Raw genomic sequence first — 20643 nt, forward strand, 5'->3', positions numbered from 1 at the left:
ACGAGTAAAACAAAAATACAAGTAAAACAAAATTGGAGGGAAGAGGGGTAGAGCATAGTAACTGCGACATAACATGATTTGCTTTCACAATATAACAACTCGTATGTCCACAGAGGGAGACATAAATGGAAACATAGTCACAGGAATATACTAAGGCTCATAAAGCTAGACTATACGACGGTACACATGGAGGATTTCAGTAGGAATAATTTACCTTAAATGTGCACAGAGGAGAGGAAAGAATCCTTGTAGGTGAAGGCATACACTGTAGGGAAGATGGTAGAGGTACGTGAGGTATGAGGGATAAAAATGGTATATAGAGGATCAGGAGCTGTAGATAGAATGGTGTATAATGTACCTTAAATGCCTTGTTGCTGTGCGTATGTAAACGCGAATAAAGCCCTGATGTGGGGTCTGTAGAGATTAAAACCATAGAGCTGTAAGGGACAAATGTTCCCAAGAGGCGTATAAATAATACAACGATATTGGTAAAGTAAGTGTGGGGTGAAGGAGGACTCATTACCTGGCTGGATGGGTTAATACGCGGCGCTCCCGCGCCCTGCCTTCTGTGTGTAGTGTGGCCAGCGCTACTGTGTTATGAGGGCGCAAACCGGAAGTACGACCTGCGGTACCGGAAGTGATGCGGGCGGCCCGGGGGTGCTATTGCGCATGCGCGGCTGGCGATTTTCTTTATCTATCTTGCTAGTGCAATAGCTGATGACGGGCACTAGCTGCACGACCACTGATAATAAACACAGGGGGGAGTGATAGACACCTAAGGGGCAAGGTAACAAAAATTTCACACTTAGCTTTCTCTGCTGCAAAGCACCGCACAGCAGAAGAAAGGCACCAGATCAGCGAACTCAGCAGAAGCACCACTGCACCCAGAAAGCTCCTTGCTCCAGCTTGGTCACTGCAGATTGCTCTAACACCGACAGTTAGCTGATGCATCATGTGACGTTTTAAAGGATGGTGGGGGAGGTCAACGCTCACATCAGCTGACCAGCATCAATACAATTACACCAGCTTGCTAGCGGGGAAAAACTGACATTAACCCCTGATAGTCCAAAAAGGAAAAGGTTTAACTACATGGAACCACATCTGCCACAAATCTAAAAATGGATCTCGACAATAACAATCACATGACTGGTACAGGATGTAGTATATACCGTGGGGTTTTTTTGTTCATGATGGTATGCAGGGACTAAGAACCGTAAAGTTTGAATTTTTCTAATAAAATGTAAAAGTTTTTATGGGACTGTCTGAGCTTGATTACCTATTGGATTGACTGTTGACAATATGGTTGAAAAATCATCCGTCATATTCTGGATGAAAAATGGTTGATTTTATATACGCTCTCTGATCATCACCAAGGTAAAAGTCATAGGATTTTACCACATGTGAAATTTTCACCAGACAAATGGCAAATGTTTGAACAATATCTTTGCTGATATATTTCATTACAAATTTCTGGTTGAACTACTAGCCAAGCTCATGTCTGTTTCTCACATTGTAGAGTGCAGTTTGGCATGCACATGTTTGGCTATTTTAATGGCTTTCATTATGACAAACTTTGTAACTCGGTATGAAACTTAAGCTATATTTCTTGTGTTTTTTGCAGATGGTAAATCAGCTGGAAAACAAAGTATGCAAACTGAACGAGCAGCTACAGAATCAGTCAGATCTACATCAAGAAGCACTTCTTAGAGCGAGGAAAGTTGAGCAGCAACTAGAAGACCTGTGGGCTCGGCTAAAATTAGCTGAAGGAGAACTAGTTTCTGGAGATGTTGTGAGGGACAATCTAAGTTATGAGAAACAAAAGGTGAGATGGGACTAAAATGTACACACTATTGGAAACCAAAAGTATGTAAGTAAAGGGATCCCTCATGCATGGATTGCAATTTACAGACTACATACTACATACCAGTTGTCCTCAAATGTATTTCTTTCAAAGAAACCCTAGAAAAAATACAGACCTCATTGAGTTACCTGTAGGTATGAGATCAGATTTGATCCATGTTCAATGCTTTGCTGATGGTATGAGTGGTATTGCAATATAGTGTAATCAAGAGGCAAGGCTGCATTGGAGGAGTTTCCTTTTCCCCCCAATACCATTGTTTTTACATTTCTCTTGCTTGTTTTAGTCCTTTTATATTTTTTTTATTTTTTATTGGAATTGTTTATTTTTTTTATTATTACCTTTCTAAATCTTGCCTTTGCCATCTTTGTTCCCCCTATAACTGTCTCAGAGTTTTTTCCCTGCAAAATATCATTGATGGTTCATGATTGGTCAGTATAATGCCTCCATGGAGAAAAGAAGAAGACCAGTTTTTTTTTTTTTTTGTGGGGACATATTTCTTTTTTTGCCAGCTAGACATAATAAGCGAGAATCCATGCCCTCTTATGCTACTTTCACACTAGCGTTTTTTGCAATACGTCGCAATGCGTCGTTTATGGGAAAAAACGCATCCTGCAAAGTTGTTTGCAGGATGCGTTTTTGCCCTATAGATTAACATTAGCGACGCATTGCGACGCATTGCCACACGTCGCAACCGTCGTGCGACGGTTGCGCCGTGTTGTGGTGGACCGCCGGGAGCAAAAAACGCTACATGTAACGTTTTTTCCTGCCGACGGACTGCTTTTCCCGACCGCGCATGCGCGGCCGGAACTCCTCCCCCACCTCCCCGCACCTCATAATGGGGCAGCGGATGCGATGAAAATCTGCATCCGCTGCACCCGTTGTGCGGCGCAAACAACGCTAGCGTCGGTAACCTCAGCCCGACGCACTGCGACGGGCTGAGCCCGACGCTAGTGTGAAAGTAGCCTTAGCTGACAGTCTGGTTGATTGTATGTGTGGCTGAGGTTCAGTGACTAAGGAAATCTTTGTGTACTTGGCTTTTTTTGTTTAGGTAGAAGGGTTTGAGACTCTAAATGCTTGAGATACACTGAGACTTTAGTTGTGGAACTGATGCATATCACATTTTACATCAGATGGTGGAACGGTATCTCCTTAGGTGGCGATTTTAATGTTATTCCCCTGTCTCATACTCGAAAGTCACCGCCTTTATCCTTTTCCAGTGTCGCTCCCATTGGTCCGGAGAAAAATTACCTGCCAGCAACTCCAGTGTTTCATGGAGCGGCTCAGAGGTCACTTTTCAATACATTTCTATGATAATCTCGTTCCGGCTATTATAGACTTGCATTCGGCTCTTGTGACGTAACTTCTGACCTGCAGCCAGTCAGAAGTTATGGGCACAGGATGGCGCTATGGTACCGGAGCGAAGCCAGGGAGTGATTTTAAGAACGGAGGCAGTGGTCTTATATTTAAAGCACCACTCCAGAGCTGAACAAAAAAAAACAGCTGGAGTGGTGCTTTAATCGACTAATAAGTAACATTTTTCCCCCTAAAATTTCAACTTGTGCTGACAAATTCTCTTATCATGTATATGTGAATCAGTGATGAATATAATATAGTGTCAATTTACTGGTTATAGATATTCACAGAATAAGTTATCACTGGCACCTTTCTACATTTTTTACTTTTCTTCCTCTGATACCTCCTGCAGTACATGAAGTTCTTGGAAGACCTGTCTGAAAAGATGAAGCTAGAAAGAATAACTGCTGATGTAGGCTTTGACATGCGTCTGGATGCCATCCTTGCTCGGGCAGATCAGTTGGTCAAATTAGAATCTGATGCTGTCATTGGAAATAGGACACTTGCTCAGAGTTTGCAAAGAAAGGTATAAAAAAATGAGAATATGTCACTATATGTTTGATCTGTGCTTCAGCATAGCTTGCTTTAGAGGGAAATATTATCTGAATGTCACCTAGATTATGTTAATTACCGTGCATGATATACATATGCTGTATAGTCAGATAGTTTGTTCCTAAGATATAGTACTAGGCAAAATTTTTAGACAGGTGTATAAAAATGCTACAAAGCAAGAATGCTTTCAAAAATAGAAATGTTAAAAGTATTTTTTTATTAATTAAATAAATCAATATTTGGTGTGACCACCCTTGGTGTTCAAATTTGCATCAAAGCATCAGTTCTTCTAGGTATACTCGGACACAACTTTAGAAGGAACTTGGCAGGGAGATTGCTCCAAACTTCTTGAAGAATTAACTACAGATCTTCTGTGAATGTATGCTTTCAGAAATCCTTCTGTCTCTTTTATGTAATCCAAGACATACTCCATGGTGTCTACAAATTTCATTCTCCGCCTTTGATATCTTACCGTATATCCTCTAATCTTCAGGATAAATTGGTTGGATTGGTTGATTTAGGTTCCTCAAAGAGCGATATACAAACTTTGTTGGCCTCTCCCACGATGGGTTGTTACCCATGTTTCAATTGTGTCATTTGTCCTATTATGATAATAGGCAATAGCTTTACAAATTTACAGACTAAAAAGGCTTTTAGGAGTGGTGGGACATACGGCTTGTCATATCCTTAGGAGCAGTAATTTCCCTATCAACCATAACCACACCATTTATATTGATCATAACATATCTGATACAGGGTAATAGAGCTTTTGGAGATAATATTCTTATGTATAGACCTCCGCTAGCTTAGTAGTGGGAGGGTTTTCTTATTTCTTAGTTATTTGCACTGGCATTATATTATCCCCCGGTTATTCCTATGCTTTGATATTTGGTCTATATTGATAGCTTTAAATATAGGCAATTGTAAGTGTTAATATATATTATGAGAGTTTGACTTCTCTAGGACACCATTAATGACTGGGAAGGTTTTTAGTGTTAAACAAAAAGCACATACCATAAGATACGGCCTTCCCAAAACCCTGTCTGATGACAAATGCACATCTAGCAGGATTCAGCAGGCCTCCGCTAATAAAGGCAAGGGGCAGCACAGGTGCAAACTACTGATAAAAACAGCCACCCCACACATACCAGACCATGGAGGGGTTGGCTGCCTAGTTGAAAAAATTGCACATTGATATCGCTTGCGTAGGACGCCAGTCACACATGTAAGTGTGATGCAATGTGTCTGGCTTGCAGCCTATTAATCACGTCCTTGTATTATCAGGCGGGCTGCCCAGCACTATAATATGCAGCACACAGGGACAGACACCCTAATAGACCAAGCCAACAAAAAGAGGCCTAGCCACATCCTGCAAAACATTTTATCATAGAAAGTGCAAAAAATGAATGCATATGATAAATACATTAAATGAGGTTTTGGTTAATATTTTGGCCAAAATAGATAAGCTTGCAACCCACGTCAAGGGTCCCCATACTTGCGAGTCCTACCGCTAGTATCAAAAACAGCTAACATAGAAAATTTTAAAAAAACACATACCATAAGATACGGCCTTCCCCATTTATTCCCATGCTTTTCTATTTGGTCTATATTGATAGATTTACATATAGGCAATTGTAAATGTCCCTCAACTAGAGGTACGCCATGTTTTATATTGTCTTTTTAATTATATACTGTATATATTTATTTATATTTATATTTTTTTTTCAATGAACTGTGATATTTTAATATGTATTATGAGAGTTTGACTTCTCTAGTACACCATTAATGACTGGGAAGGTTTTCAGTATTAATCATGTTTTAGCTTGTGAATCATCTTCAGTAGTTTACCTTTTACAATGTCACTGGGATTTTTATTATATAGGGGAAACAACCTCTGAATATGACTCGACTTACTAATCATAGACAATCCATTTGTAACAAGCACTTGGATTTACCTGTACATAAGCACTTTACAGAAGGCAGGCAGACAGAACGACAGCTCCATTTCTGTATCATAGACCATATTCCAGTTCCCAGAACGGGTGGTGACAGAGTTGCATTGTTGAAGAATTGTGGACTTAAATGGATCCATAGATTAAACACCCTCAATGCACTTCCCTATTTTCAGAGAGAGAGAGAGATATATATATACAGCGGGTACGGAAAGTATTCACACCCCTTTAAATCTTTCACTCTTTGCTTCATTGGAGTCATTTGGCAAATTCAAAAAAGTTCATTTTTTTCACCATTAATGTACAGTCTGCACCCCATATTGACTGAAAAAAATAGAAATGTAGAAATTTTTGCAAATTTAATAAAAAAGAAAAACTGAAATTTCACATGGTCATAAGTATTCAGACCCTTTGCTCATACATTCATTTAAGTCACATGTTGTCCATTTCCTTGTGATCCTCCTTGAGATGGTTCTACTCCTACTTCGGAGTCCAACAGTGTTTAATTACACTGATAGGACTTGATTTGGAAAGGCACATACCTGTCTATATAAGACCTTACTGCTCACAGTGCATGTCAGACCAAATGAGAATAATGAGGTCAAAGAAACTGGCCAAGGAGCTCAGAGACAGAATTGTGGCAAGGCACAGATCAGGCCAAGGTTACCAAACTGAGAAATCACGGGAGAAGAGCCTTGGTGAGAGAGGTAAAAAAGAACCCCAAGATCACTGTGACTGAGCTCCAGAGATGCAGTAGGGACATGGGAGAAAGTTCCACAAAGTCAACTATCACTACAGCCCTCCACCAGTCAGGCCTTTATGGCAGAGTGGCCCAAAGGAATCCTCTCCTCTTTCACTTTTTGTATTGAAGAACTGAAGTAAATTAACTTTGTGATGATATTCTAATTTTGTGAGAAGCAGTTGTATATTTAGGTCACCTCATTACACAAATACACATCACCTTATCTGCTTCATACAATAAGCATTGAAATTTATTCAGCTAGAAGTTGTAAAATCTGCATAAAATGATGACATGGTCAAAAATACTCACTTGCCTAATAGTAGTGCACAGAAGGTACATTACAATGTACCTTTAGACAGTTTTGGTAATCATCAGCATAAATAACACTCTGTTGAAATATTTTTTCTATAGTTAAAAGCACAGAAGCAGCAATTTGATAGCAAGGAGCTACATATGGAGCTTTTGAGAAAAAAGATTGCCCAGCTTGAAGAGGAAAAACAAGTGCGCACAGCTCTGGCAGTAGAGAGAGATGAGGCTAACCTGACTGTGAGGAGGCTGCAGAAGAAGGTGGAGAGACTGCAAAAGGAGCTAAGTTCAGCCCAAGAATCTGTCACAGGACTAAAGTCCAGACTTTCTGATACCAACGAATTAAAGGCAAGTTTAACATATCAAACTTATGTACAATAAATGGTCTTATTTTTTAATATTATGTTCTCATCCTTCTAAAATGTATTCTGAAATGAGATTTTTAAGTCTGACCAATGTATGACCAGCTTCTCCATCATGACAGAAGATCAGCTCTCCACCCTCCTGTCAAGATCACACCTCACCACCTGCACGCTTGACCCGCTCCCATCCCACCTCATCACTAACCTTTCCACGGTCTTCATCCCAACCCTAACACACCTCTTCAACCTCTCACTCACAACAGGTGTCTTTCCCTCATCCTTCAAGCATGCCAAGATCACACCCATCCTCAAAAAGCCCTCCCTCGACCCATCCTCTGTGTCTAGCTATCGCCCGATATCTCTTCTCCCTTATGCCTCCAAATTGCTGGAGCAACACGTCCATCTTGAACTGTCCTCCCACTTCTCCTCCTGCTCCCTCTTTGATCGGTTACAATCAGGCTTCCGTTCCCATCACTCAACTGAAACTGCCCTAACTAAAGTCACCAATGACCTACTAACTGCCAGGAGCAAGCGACACTACTCTGTCCTCCTTCTCCTGGACTTGTCTTCTGCCTTTGACACTGTAGACCACTCCCTTTTACTACAAATCCTCTCATCCCTTGGCATCACAGACTTGGCCCTTTCCTGGATCTCGTCATATCTGACAGACCGAACATTCAGTGTCTCCCTCCCCCACACCACCTCCTCACTTCGCCCCTTGTCAGTCGGTGTTCCTCAAGGCTCTGTTCTAGGACCCCTACTCTTCTCCATCTACACTTTCGGCCTGGGAGAGCTCATAGAATCCCACGGTATGCAGTACCATCTCTACGCTGACGACACGCAGATCTACCTCTCCGGACCTGACCTCTCCTCCTTGCTTACCAAAATCCCGCACTGTCTGTCTGCCATTTCAGCCTTCTTTTCTGCTCGCTTTCTACAACTGAACATGGACAAAACAGAATTCATCATCTTTCCCCCATCTCACTCTACCCCTCCACCAGACCTATCCATCAATGTCAATGGCTGCTCACTATCCCCAGTCCCACACGCCCGGTGCCTCGGGGTGATCCTCGACTCTGCCCTCTCTTTCAAGCCACATATCCAAGCCCTTGCCTCCTCCTGTCGTCTCAAACTCAAAAATATTTCCCGGATCCGTGCTTTCCTTGACCGCAACACTGCAAAAACGCTAGTGCATGCCCTTATCATCTCCCGCCTCGACTACTGCAACCTCCTACTCTCTGGACTCCCCTCTAGCACTCTGGCACCACTCCAATCCATCCTACACTCTGCTGCCCGACTAATCCACCTGTCCCCCCGCTATTCCCCAGCCTCTCCCCTGTGTCAAGCCCTTCACTGGCTTCCTATCGCCCAGAGACTCCAGTTCAAAACCCTCACACTGACATACAAAGCCATCCACAACCTGTCTCCTCCATACATCTGTGACATGGTCTCCCGGTACCTACCTACACGCGACCTCCGATCCTCCCAAGACCTCCTTCTCTACTCCCCTCTCATCTCTTCTTCCCATAACCGCATCCAAGACTTCTCCCGTGCTTCCCCCATACTCTGGAACTCTCTACCCCAACACATCAGACTTGCGCCTACCATAGAAACCTTCAAAAAGAACCTGAAGACTCATCTCTTCCGACAAGCCTACAGCCTGCAGTGATCCTCAACCTACTGAACAGCCGTACAGCCAGCTCTTCCCTCTCCTAGTGTATCCTCACCCACCCCCTGCAGACTGTGAGCCCTCGCGGGCAGGGTCCTCCCTCCTTATGTACTCGTGTGCCTTGTTATCTGCTCATGTTTAATGTATTTGTCTATATTTGCCCCGTATTCACATGTAAAGCGCCATGGAATAAATGGCGCTATAAAAATGTATAATAATAATAATAATAATAATAATGTATAGGGGGTTGAATGGGCACACTTAATGAGCTAATACTTCTTGTTTTCCAGAGCATATACTTGAGCCTGTGCTGTACAGATTAGGGCATAAGTATGGAATACTATGGGGAACATCTAAGAAGACTGGCTTTTCATGATGTAAAAGCAAATGTAACTAATCAGACTAGGCTTTCAATTGTTATGTGGTCCTCATTTGAGTCCTATGTGCCCACTGCAAACAGTTTCGGCAGTGGACAGAGGTCAGCATTGGTAATATACAATGATTTAGAAAAAAAGTTGAAATTCCTGGAAACTTTAAAGAATTATTATTTTACCTGAGGTTATGCTATTTCATCTCTACCAGCATCCGTGAACCTTGCACACCCTAAACCTTGTCTCCAGGTCACTGGTGGTCCTTCCTTGGACCAGTTTTGGTAGAAACTTACAATTTCATACAGGGAATAGTCCTCAAGGCCTTAGTGTCAGAGATGCTCTGATGCATCGTCCTTCACAGTTTGGCCGTTGTTAAAATCATCAAGAATTCTTATGTTTGTCCAATTTTCCTACTTCCAACAAATTCTTTACAAGTTCTTGACAAATGCTATTGTGACAAAATAATTAATTGAAAAAAAAAAAGGTTTGGTACCATGTTGGAAAAAAAACTGCTCTCAATGGGAATAACAAAAAAAAAGAATCTTGTAGTTCTGATACCATTTAATAGCTAACAAAAATAAAATAAATGATGTCACATAGTAAGCTTTCGGGACTTCTCAAAAGTCTTGAAAGAAAGCTTGCTTTGTAACATAATTTATTTTATTTTCCTCCCCCTTCTTAATTAGCCAGACATGTTACGCTCCTGATTATCCTTCTCCATTTGTCAGGGACAGTCTTTTAGCATTTCTTTCAACACAGATACGAATGTAAGGTTTCACCTTCATGAGAACGAAATCTTGCATCATCCAGTTTCCACTTAGTATATTCCATATTTATTGTAAATAAATGCCACCATCCTCATTCCGTCCTTGAGTACATCAGCATAGCAGACATCTCCAGCTTCTCTCATATGATCTTTCAGATCCTGTCAATTCCCTGATGATTGGACCCTGATGTAACTCTTGGATTAATTTATGATCTTAAACTCTGAATTTTTTGCTTTTAATTTAACAAATAATAAAAAAATATATATTTTTAAGTACTATGCAAATAATTTTTTAAACATGCTAGATTCTAACCAAAGACAAATATATCTAATATTGCTTGAAACTTCCTAAAAGCCCCTATACATGTAGGGGCCTGTGAGGAGCTGGCCACGGACTAAAGGTACCGTTACACTAAACGACTTACCAACGATCACGACCAGCGATACGACCTGGCCGTAATCGTTGGTAAGTCGTTGTGTTGTCGCTGGGGAGCTGTCACACAGACAGCTCTCTCCAGCAACCAACGATCAGGGGAAAGACTTCGGCATCGTTTAAACTGTCTTCAACGATGCCAAAGTCCCCGGGTAACCAGGGTAAATATCGGGTTACTAAGCGCAGGGCCGCGCTTAGTAACCCGATATTTACACTGGTTACCACTGTAAAAGTAAAAAAAAAAAACAATACATACTCACATTTCGATGTCTGTCACGTCCCCCGGCGTCAGCTTCCCGCACTGACTGTGTCAGCGCCGGCCATAAAGCAGAGCACAGCGGTGACTTCACCGCTGTGCTCTGCTTTACGGCCGGTGCTGACAGTCAGTGCAAGAAGCTGACGGCGTGGGACGTGACAGACACCGGAATGTGAGTATGTAGTGTTTTTTTTTTTACATTTACAATGGTAACCAGGGTAAATATCGGGTTACTAAGCGCGGCCCTGCGCTTAGTAACCTGATGTTTACCCTGGTTACCCGGGGACTTCGGCATCGTTGGTCGCTGGAGAGCTGTCTGTGTGACAGCTCTCCAGCGACCACACAACGACTTACCAACGATCATGGCCAGGTCGTATCGCTGTCGTGATCGTTGGTAAATCGCTAAGTGTAACGGTACCTTTAGACAATTGTATAGTAAATACAGATCTGGCAAAAATTAAGAGACCACTGCAAAATGTTCAGTTTGTCTGTTTTTTTCTTTATAGGCATTTTTTTTAGTAAAATGTAAATTATTCTTTTATTACATAAAATTCTGACAACATGTCTCCGAATTTCAAACCAATAATTTTTGTATTTTGTTTCTGACAAAGAAAAATGGTCAAATTTAATTTTATTTTTTTAAAACAGGGCTTTCAGACCTCAAATAATGCAAAGAAAACAAGTTCATAAACATTTAGAAACAACAATACTGTTTTCACTCAGGAAGAGTTCAGAAATCAATATTTTGTGGAATAACCATGATTTTTAATCACAGCTTTTGTGCGTTTTGGCATGCTTTCCACCAATCTTTCACACTGCTTCTGGCGCAATAATGTAAGCAGTTCTTCTTTGTTTGATGGCTTGTGACTATCCATCATCCTCTTGATTACATTCCAGAGGTTTCCAATGGGGTTCAGTATACAGTATGTGTGTCACTGACATCTATATATCTATCTATTCTATGTGTAAATATATATATATAAAAAAAAAGAACAGCACATATTCAATAAGCGGGTGCACAAGCCTCCACAGCAAAGCATCCATTACTTGCCCCAATTCAGTTAAAGTGAAAAAAGGGAAGGCAGCACTCCATAGACTTTAAGTAAAAAAATGTGGATTTTATTCAGACCCATATGGCATAGCCATGCCATGTGGGTCTGAATAAAATCCACATTTTTTCACTTAAAGTCTATGGAGTGCTGCCATCCCTTTTTTTCACTTTATCTATTCTATGTGCATATACTGTTTGTATTCCATCTATTCTATCCTGTCGGCTCCTGCAGTGATTTTACACTACGCGGCTACAGAATCTCCAGCTTTTCTTCTATCTATCTATCTATCTATCTATCTATCTATCTATCTATCTATCTATCTATCTATCTATCTATCTATCTATGTAATATAAATACAGTATATATGTGTGTGTCACTGACATCTATTTATCTATGTATTCTATGTGTATATATCTATTCTATTCTAACCTGTCAGTGTGATTATACTGTACCCTGCATATGAATTGCCGGCTTTTCAAATTCGATCGGTGTGTAAAAATCGGACAGGATTCGCATGGTCCAAGTGCTGTGTGATTTTTTTCTTGCACCCATTGACTTCTATTGCGGGATGCGATTTGATTTCTGATTACAATCACAGCATGCTGCAACATTTTTCCAGTTCAATCGTGATCCGATCTGAGCTGGAAAAAAAAGGCAGATGGACACAAAATCATGGAATAACATTCGTCCAATTTCATCGCAAGTGAGAATGAGCCCTTACTGTCAGGTCTGTGCAGCACTGGAGATGAAGAGAAAGCCTGTTTTAGGGAGTTTTCAGCCTCCGTAGTCCATACTCTAGGATTGGCACCCTTGAATGTCACAGCAGAAATTGGAGAGGAAAAATGTGGTATGAAGTGGTAGTAATTAGCATAAACCACTGTTTGGGCGCACGGCAGAGCTTGGAAGGGAAGTAGCACCGTATGACTTTTTCAATGCAGAATTGGCTGGAATTGAGATCGGACGCCATGTCGCGTTTTCAGAGCCCCTGATGTGCCTAAACTGTGGAAACCCCCCACAAGTGACACCATTTTGGAAACTAAACCCATTAATGAACTTATCTAGATATGTGGTGAGCACTTTGGACCCCCAAGTGCTTCACAGAAGTTTATAAAATAGAGCCGTGAAAATAAAAAATCGTATTTTTTCCACAAAAATGATGTTTTCACCCCAAAAATTTTATTTCACCAAGGGTAACAGGAGAAATTAGACCACTAAAGTTGTTGTGCAATCTGTCCTGAGTATGCCGATACCCCATATGTGTGGATAAACCATTGTTTGGGTGCATGGCAGAGCTCGGAAGGGCAGGAGCACCATTTGACTTTTTCAATGCAGAATTGGCTGGAATTGAGATCGGTCGCCATGTCGCGTTTGGAGAGCCCCTGATGTGTCTAAACAGTGGAAATCCCCCACAAGTGACACCATTTTGGAAACTAGATCCTTTACAAAACTTATCTAGATGTGTGGTGAGCACTTTGAATCCCCAAGTTCTTCACGGAAGTTTATAACGCAGAGCCATGAAAATAAAAAATCCTTTTTTTTCCTCCAAAATTTTTTATTTTTACAAGGGTAACAGGAGAAATTAGACCCCCAAAGTTGTTGTGCAATTTGTCCTGAGCACGCTTATACCCCATATGTGGAGGGACAACTGTATAGGCACACGTTGGGGCTCAGATGGGAAATAGTGACGTTTTAAAATGCAGACTTTGATGGAATGGTCTGCGGGCATCATGTTGCATTTGCAGAGCCCCTGATGTGGCTAAACAGTATAAACCCCCCACAAGTGACCCCATTTTAGAAACTAGACCTCCCAAGGAGCTTATCTAGATGTGTGGTGAGCATTATGAACCCCAAAGTGCTTCACAGAAGTTTATAACGTAGAGCCGTGAAAATAAAAAAATCATATTTTTTCCACAAAAATGATCTTTTCACCCCCAAATTTTTAGTTTCACAAGGGTAACAGGAGAAATTGGACCATAAAAGTTATTATGCAATTTGTCCTCAGTACTCTGATACCCCATATGTGGGGACCACTGTTTGGGCGCATGGCAGAGCTAGGAAGGGAAGGAGCACCATTTTTAAATATAAGATAAACCCTAGTAATTGGGGTGGTGGCGCCGCAGGTCTGAGGTAAATATGCTTTACAAATGTTCTTTACTCTTCTAATGTCTGCTCCGGTGTTGTTGCTGGATGCTCCTTAACAGCTCAGTGTACTCTATTCAATTGCATATGAACTCACTATTCATGCCAATTACTCTTTATTGGGGACATTAGTACCAGTATTTGCATGTTTATAGCCTCTGACCTGCGGCCCCAGTGTAGTTGTCACCTTTCAGAGTATCCCATTTATTGTTAGGTACAATTTTATATTTGACTTGCTTAATAAAATATTTTGTTTGCTATTGATCCCGTTTCGTGCAGTATTTTCTATGTAGGGTTTATCTGTTATTGTTGCATGGGAATTTGTTATATACTGATCCCCTATATGGGCACAGGTGTATTTCGTATGACACACTGTGTATTGTGTATCAATTTTGGTTTACTGTTTTTAAATGCAGACTTTGATAGAATGGTCTGCAGATGTCATGTTACATTTGCAGAGCCCCTGATGTGCATAAATAGTGGAAAACCCCCACAAGTGACCCCATGTTGGAAACTAGTCCCCCAAGGAACTTATCTAGATGTGTTGTGTGAACTTTGAACCCCCTAGTGTTTCACTAAAGTTTATGACGCAGAGCCGTGAAAATTAAAAAGCATTTTATTTCCACAAAAATGATTTTTTAGCCCGCTATTTTTTATTTTCCCAAGGGTAACAGGAGAAATTGGACCCCAAGCGTTGTTGTCCAATTTGTCCTGAGTACACTGATACCCCGTATGTGGGAGAAAACTAGTATTTGGCTACACGTCGGGGCTCAAAAGGGAAGTAGTGATGTTTTGGAATGCGGACTTTGATGGAATGGTCTGCGGGCGTCATGTAGCATTTGCAGAGCCCTTGATATGCCTAAACAGTAGAAACCCCCCATAAGTAACCCCATTTTGGAAGCTAGACCCCCCAAGGAGCTCATTTAGATGTGTGGTGAGCACTATGAACCCCATAGTGCTTGACACAAGGCTATAACGCGGAGCCGTGAAAATAAAAAATATTTTTTTCCACAAAAATGATTTTTTAGCCCCCAATCTTTTATTTTCCCAAGGGTAACAAGAGAAATTGGACCCCAAAAGTTGTCCAATTTGTTCTGAGTACGCTGGTGCCCCATTTGTTTGGGTAAACCACTGTTTGGGCGCACGGCAGAGCTCAGAAGGGAGGGAACACCATTTGACTTTTTGAACTCAAAATTTGCTGGAATCAATGGTGGCGTCATGTCGCGTTTGGAGACCCCTTTATGTACCTAAGCCGTGGAAACCCCCCAATTCTAACTCCAACCCTAACCCCAACACACCCCTAACCCTAATCTCAACCCTAACCATTACCCTAATCACAACCCTAACCCCAACACAGCCCTAACCCTAATCCCAACCCTGACCATAACCCTAACCCAACACACCCCTAACCCTAATCCCAACTCTAACCATAACCCTAATCACAACCCTAACCCCAACACACCCCTAACTATAATCCCAAACCTAACCCTAATCCCAAACTAACTCTAATCCCAACTTTAATCCCTACACACCCCTAACCCTAATCCCAACCACAACCATAACCCTAATCACAACCCTAACCTTAACCCTAACCACAAACCTAATCACAACCCTATCCCCAACACACCTCTAACCCAAATCCCAACCATAACCCTAATCCCAACCCTAATCTTAATCCCAACCCGAACCCTAATCCCAACCCTAATCCCAACACACCCCTAACCCTAATCCAACCATAACCATAACCCTAACCACAAACCTAACCCTAACCCTAATCCCAACCCTAACCCTAATCTCAACCCTAACCCTAATCCAAACCCTAATCCCAACCCTAACCCTAATCCCAACCCTAAACCTAATCCCAACTCTAACCCTAACTTTAGCCCCAAACCTAACTCTAATTTTAGCCCCAACCCTAACCCTAACCCTAGCTTTAGTCCAACTCACTTTAGCCCAACTGTAACCCTAATGGGAAAATGGAAATAAATATATTTTCTTTGTTTTATTATTTTTCCATAAGGTGGTGATAAAGTAGGGGTTCATTTACTAATTTTTATTTTGATCACTGTAATAGGGTCTATCACAGTGACCAAAATGAAACAATAGGAAAAATCTTCCTATTGTTGCTGGGTGTCGGCAGGCAGCTCTCGGCAGGTGCACTGCGGGTGCGTCCATCATTTTCTTACCGGAAAAAGACACCAGCGGCCGTGGGGGGGGGGGGGGGGAGAAGCAGGAGGTTCAAGGGACACTAGGAGACACTGGTAAGTATCGGGGGTTGATCGGAGACCCTGTTTCTCTGTCCTCTGATGTGCGATCACATCAGAGGACAGAGAGATTAAATGGCAAATTGCGCTTTTTTTTGCATCGCCGTTATACAGTTAATAACAGCGATTGCAACCTGGGGGTCTGTAAAAAAATGACCCGAATCATCTTCTCTGGGGTCTCGTCAAAAATATGACACTGGAGAGTGCTATACCCTTTTTCCACAACGCCGTTAATTAGCGGCGCTGTAGTTTAAGTACCCTTAACTACCGCCATTAAAAGGCTTATCGGCGGTCGTTAAGGGGTTAACAGCATGTACATAATCAGTTTGTCTAATTTCTAGACTTTTCTCAGGGTACTAGAAAAACTAAACTAAGGGCAGACAAAGTATAAGCTAGGTAGACAGGGTATTTAGATTTAGCTTTATCTCCGATCACGACTGCTTTTAAATGGTCTGGGATTTTAGCTGTAAGCTACTGAAAGTTTACCACTTTTTTTTTAGTAAAAGGACTACGGAATTTGAATTACAATGGAATAATTTGTATTGATTTGTGTAGGCAGCCTTCTTTATTGCAGCTAGTGATCAAAACTTTGGCGTCAGGGCAGACTTACAAATTAAAGAGAACCTTTCACCAGGAGTTCCCTATATAAAGAAGGGCCAGCACCGGTAAACCCTCTGTTATAGCATACTAGAATGCTGTATGTATGTCCTCAATCCACTATGCAAGGCACAAAAAAGACCTTTTATAATACTCACCTACCCCACGGTCCGGTCCAATGGTGGTCTCAGGTCTTGATTCGGCACCTCCTCTCGTCTTACAATCGTTGTCCTTCTTCTCTGCTTCATGTAGATGATGCATCTTACATCATCCATGCAGTGTCCCTAATGTGTTCTTGTGCAGGTACACTGTCTTTCCTGCCAAGGGCAGGGATAAGTACTGTAGTGCGCATGCGCCTGTGCTCTTTGACTTTTACCAGCATACACGCGTTACAGTACTCTGCTTAGCTCTCATAAGGGCAGAGAGAAGTACGCCTGCACAGGAGCACAATAGATTACTATGTATGGGTGACGTAGAACTTGTCATCAACATGAAGCAAGAAGGAGGATATCGATTGCAAGTAGTGACGAAGCATCGGATCAAGACCAGCGACGCCCATCAGACCAGATGGTGAGTATAATGAAAGCTATTTTTTGTGTTATGAAGAGCGTATTGGAAACATATGCACAGCATTCTAGTATATGGGTAAAATCTAATGACAGGTTCTCTTTAAAAATATTTTAAGAGATGTGAAAAAAGTAAAGCTACGCACAACGACAAGAAATTATTTTACTTTTAACTCCTTTTTAAATAATTTATTTTTCTATGTTTAAATTTCTTTTTTATTTCTCCAGATCAAGACACTGGAACAGCATAAAACAATTGAACAGCTGAGCAAGTCAATGGATGACTTGGAGAGGGTTAAAAGCAAGACTCATAAGAAACTCATTTCTATTAAATCAGAATTAGACTACACAGAACGGGAAGCAAAGGATGAGAAAGAGAAAACAACCAATTACATTGACGTGATCACCAGTGAGCTGAAGACTCTCAAGACAACCTTAGAAGAGGTTTCCAAAAGGGAAAAACAGGTAATAAATATGTGTATATGTATAACAAAATTAAACAGGGCCTTGGAGTCAATAAGCCAAAGTTCTGACTCCTGACTTTTTCACACCATAAATACAGCCCCGACTTCAAATTGCAGCAGCATGAACACACTAAGTGTAAGGACAGGGCACAAGAGAGCTGATAACCAACATTGTATCACCACTAGAACACCCTAGTGGTCACAATTATGTCTGATAATTACAGGTATTGGATTTATAGTACATAATAAAAATATATTTTAACATCTCTAAACTTTTCTGAATTCATATGAAAGTTAAGAAATTAATTATACATTATTAATTACAGATACAGTACATATATTTTTAAGCTGGAGACAGTACATTTCTACCAACTCCACCAAAAATGATCTCTGACTCCATAGATGTCGAATTAAAGGGAACCTGTCAGCAGGATTGTACATAGTAACCTACACACAGCGTAGGTTACCACCACATACACCAACCCTGCCATAGGACACGAGCATATCATTAACTAAAAACTGAAAATAAAGATTAAGAAACAGCAACAAGATGGATTTCATCAACCAAGGTAACATTTTATTCAGTATAACGGCGCCGACCTGACACTGTATATAGGTTACTATGCACAATCCTGCTGACAAGCTCCCTTTAAACACATGCAATTCATACGTTTTGTTGTACTTTTTTATGTTACATGATCAACACTAATCGCAGGACTGCCCTTTGTATTATTGAATCTAACGACATTTGCCAACTCCTTCTAGGAAGGCATTCATGAAAATTTTTGTAGGGTCACTGTGCATTTTGAATACTTTGGCAATACCGTTTTGATTGGGTTGTTCACTTTCAGTAAAGTGGATGATAAAAGATGTAAAATACCTAATTAGCAAACTCACCAGGTACTCACCCTCCATAGGTCTACTGATGGCTCTCCGCTGCTGCTCCAGTCTTAGTATTTGACTGCAGCAATGATGTCACATCAACAGTGTACATCACCGATATAGACAATCACTGAATTGAGTATCTGTGCTGATATAGATGGCACAAGCTTCTGACCTCATTGATTAGCTACAGCGATCGTGCATGTTATTTACGTGATGTCGCTGCAGCAGCCGTAATCATGAGCTGCCTCGGACAGCCATGATTAGACCCAGGGAGGGTGAGTACTGTTGTGTCCCATAAATGGGAACTGCTTGTTGTGTGTTTTTTGTGTTATGCATTGAATTCTGTTGTTGCTAGGCAGAAGCCCCGCCCTTTGAAGTTGTCCCCTCTTCTCTCCTGTAGTTGATGATGTTAGCCCTTGCTCCACCTTTCATACTCATTATTCAGTTTGCTGTAGCCATCTTTGGATGTACATGTGTAGTTCTCTGCTTGGGATTACTCTTTCCACCTTCTGCATTGTACCTTCTGAGAAAATCAACTTTGTTCCTCCTGGACTCTTATTACAAGTCAGTGTGGCTGAGTTGAAATTATCTGAGGATGCATTGCATGTGAGTACAACAATCATACAATTATCTAAGGGATTGATGGCTAAGGATTTAGAGACTCATACTGCCTTGAAGAGTCAGAATAGTGGAACGAGTGGCCTGCCACCAAGAACAGTATACATCTTACAATCCAGAGAAGGGATCATCTATAAAGCTAATTGTGAAGACACAGCAGCTTCATAGAGTCTGCAGACACTGCCTGTAAACTGCAACATTTTATGTGAACTCCTCTGCAGCTAGGAGCAGAACAGCCTCTACCTTTGCATTCCTGCGTACAATGGCAAATGCAGGAAGGATCTCGAATAGTGTTGAGCGATACCTTCCGATATCGGAAAGTATCGGTATCGGTTTGGATCGGCCGATATTCAAAAAATATCGGATATCGCCGATACCGATACCCGATCCCAATGCAAGTCAATGGGACCAAAATATCGGAATTAAAATAAACCCTTTCTTTCCTTGTAGGTTCATTCTACATGAAGGAAAACAACTAAGAATAATGCCGGATGTATTTGGGGAGGTGGCGGAGACATTAAAGTCATAGAGGTTTATCCCAATCAAATAGAATAGCATGTTTTTTGTTTTTTTTTAAGACGTTCGGAGTGACAAAGATATTGACTATGTAAATTTTTTTTTTATTTTGTCAGATATTGATGTTTCACTATTCCACGCCCTTCCCCTTCTTTTTTTTCTTTTTTTTTTTCTTTTCCCACACTTTCATCTTCATCATCATCAGCATCTTTGACATCAACTTCTTCACCTTATTCATCTTCTTCTTCATCTTCTACCTATTTTTTTTTTTTTATTACATTCTTCATATTCATTTTATTCAACTATTATTATTCTTCTTATTCTACATATTCTTTTTATTCCACTGTTATTATTCTTCCTATTCTACTTCTTCATCATATTCTCATTTGTGACAGGCATTCCCGTAGTTGTTATCTATAAAAGTTTGAAGATTACACCTTCCGTTCTGCCAGTCACAAAAGTTACATTTGTCCGCGTTCAGTTTGGCCTGCAGCATCAGGCTTTATCCAGGGGCACCACGAGGAGGAACGGACTCACCCCCATACACTGCTTAGTCTTCTTCTGCATATAATTTAGATAATATCTTTTGCTCTGATATTAAGTCTTATGCTTAATGTTCTTCTGCTCTTTGTTCTGCAGCCTCTTGTTCTTCTGCTTCTCGGTCTTCCATGTTGTCGTCTCCAGGGTCGTCGTCTCCAGTGTCGTCATCTCCGCCGTCGTCGTCTCCGCCGTCGTCGTCGTCGTCATCGGGGTGGTCTTCCGTGTCGTCGTCATCGTGGTGGTCTTCCGGGTCGTCGACGTTAGGGTCTTCAACTTGGAAATGTAGCAGAAGGTACAAGAAGGCTGAGAAAATGCCAAGAACCAGCTGATGGAACTGGAACTCGGATGGCTACCCGAAGGTTCAAGAGCCTATGGAACT

General features: G+C 41.3%; 1 protein-coding gene across 2 annotated transcripts in view; it reads left to right on the top strand.

The window, feature by feature from the left end:
* Nucleotides 1-20643, top strand: part of CCDC170 (coiled-coil domain containing 170) — a 253403-nt gene that overhangs the window by 182421 nt on the left and 50339 nt on the right. For both annotated transcript variants that reach the window (XM_069769173.1, XM_069769172.1), the window contains 4 exons: nt 1622-1822; nt 3567-3740; nt 6872-7114; nt 17470-17706. In XM_069769173.1, coding sequence (XP_069625274.1) covers nt 1622-1822; nt 3567-3740; nt 6872-7114; nt 17470-17706 — 855 coding nt within the window. The remainder of the gene's footprint in view (nt 1-1621; nt 1823-3566; nt 3741-6871; nt 7115-17469; nt 17707-20643) is intronic.

The sequence above is a fragment of the Ranitomeya imitator genome, chromosome 5, assembly GCF_032444005.1.
Source record: "Ranitomeya imitator isolate aRanImi1 chromosome 5, aRanImi1.pri, whole genome shotgun sequence".
Lineage (NCBI taxonomy): Eukaryota > Metazoa > Chordata > Amphibia > Anura > Dendrobatidae > Ranitomeya > Ranitomeya imitator.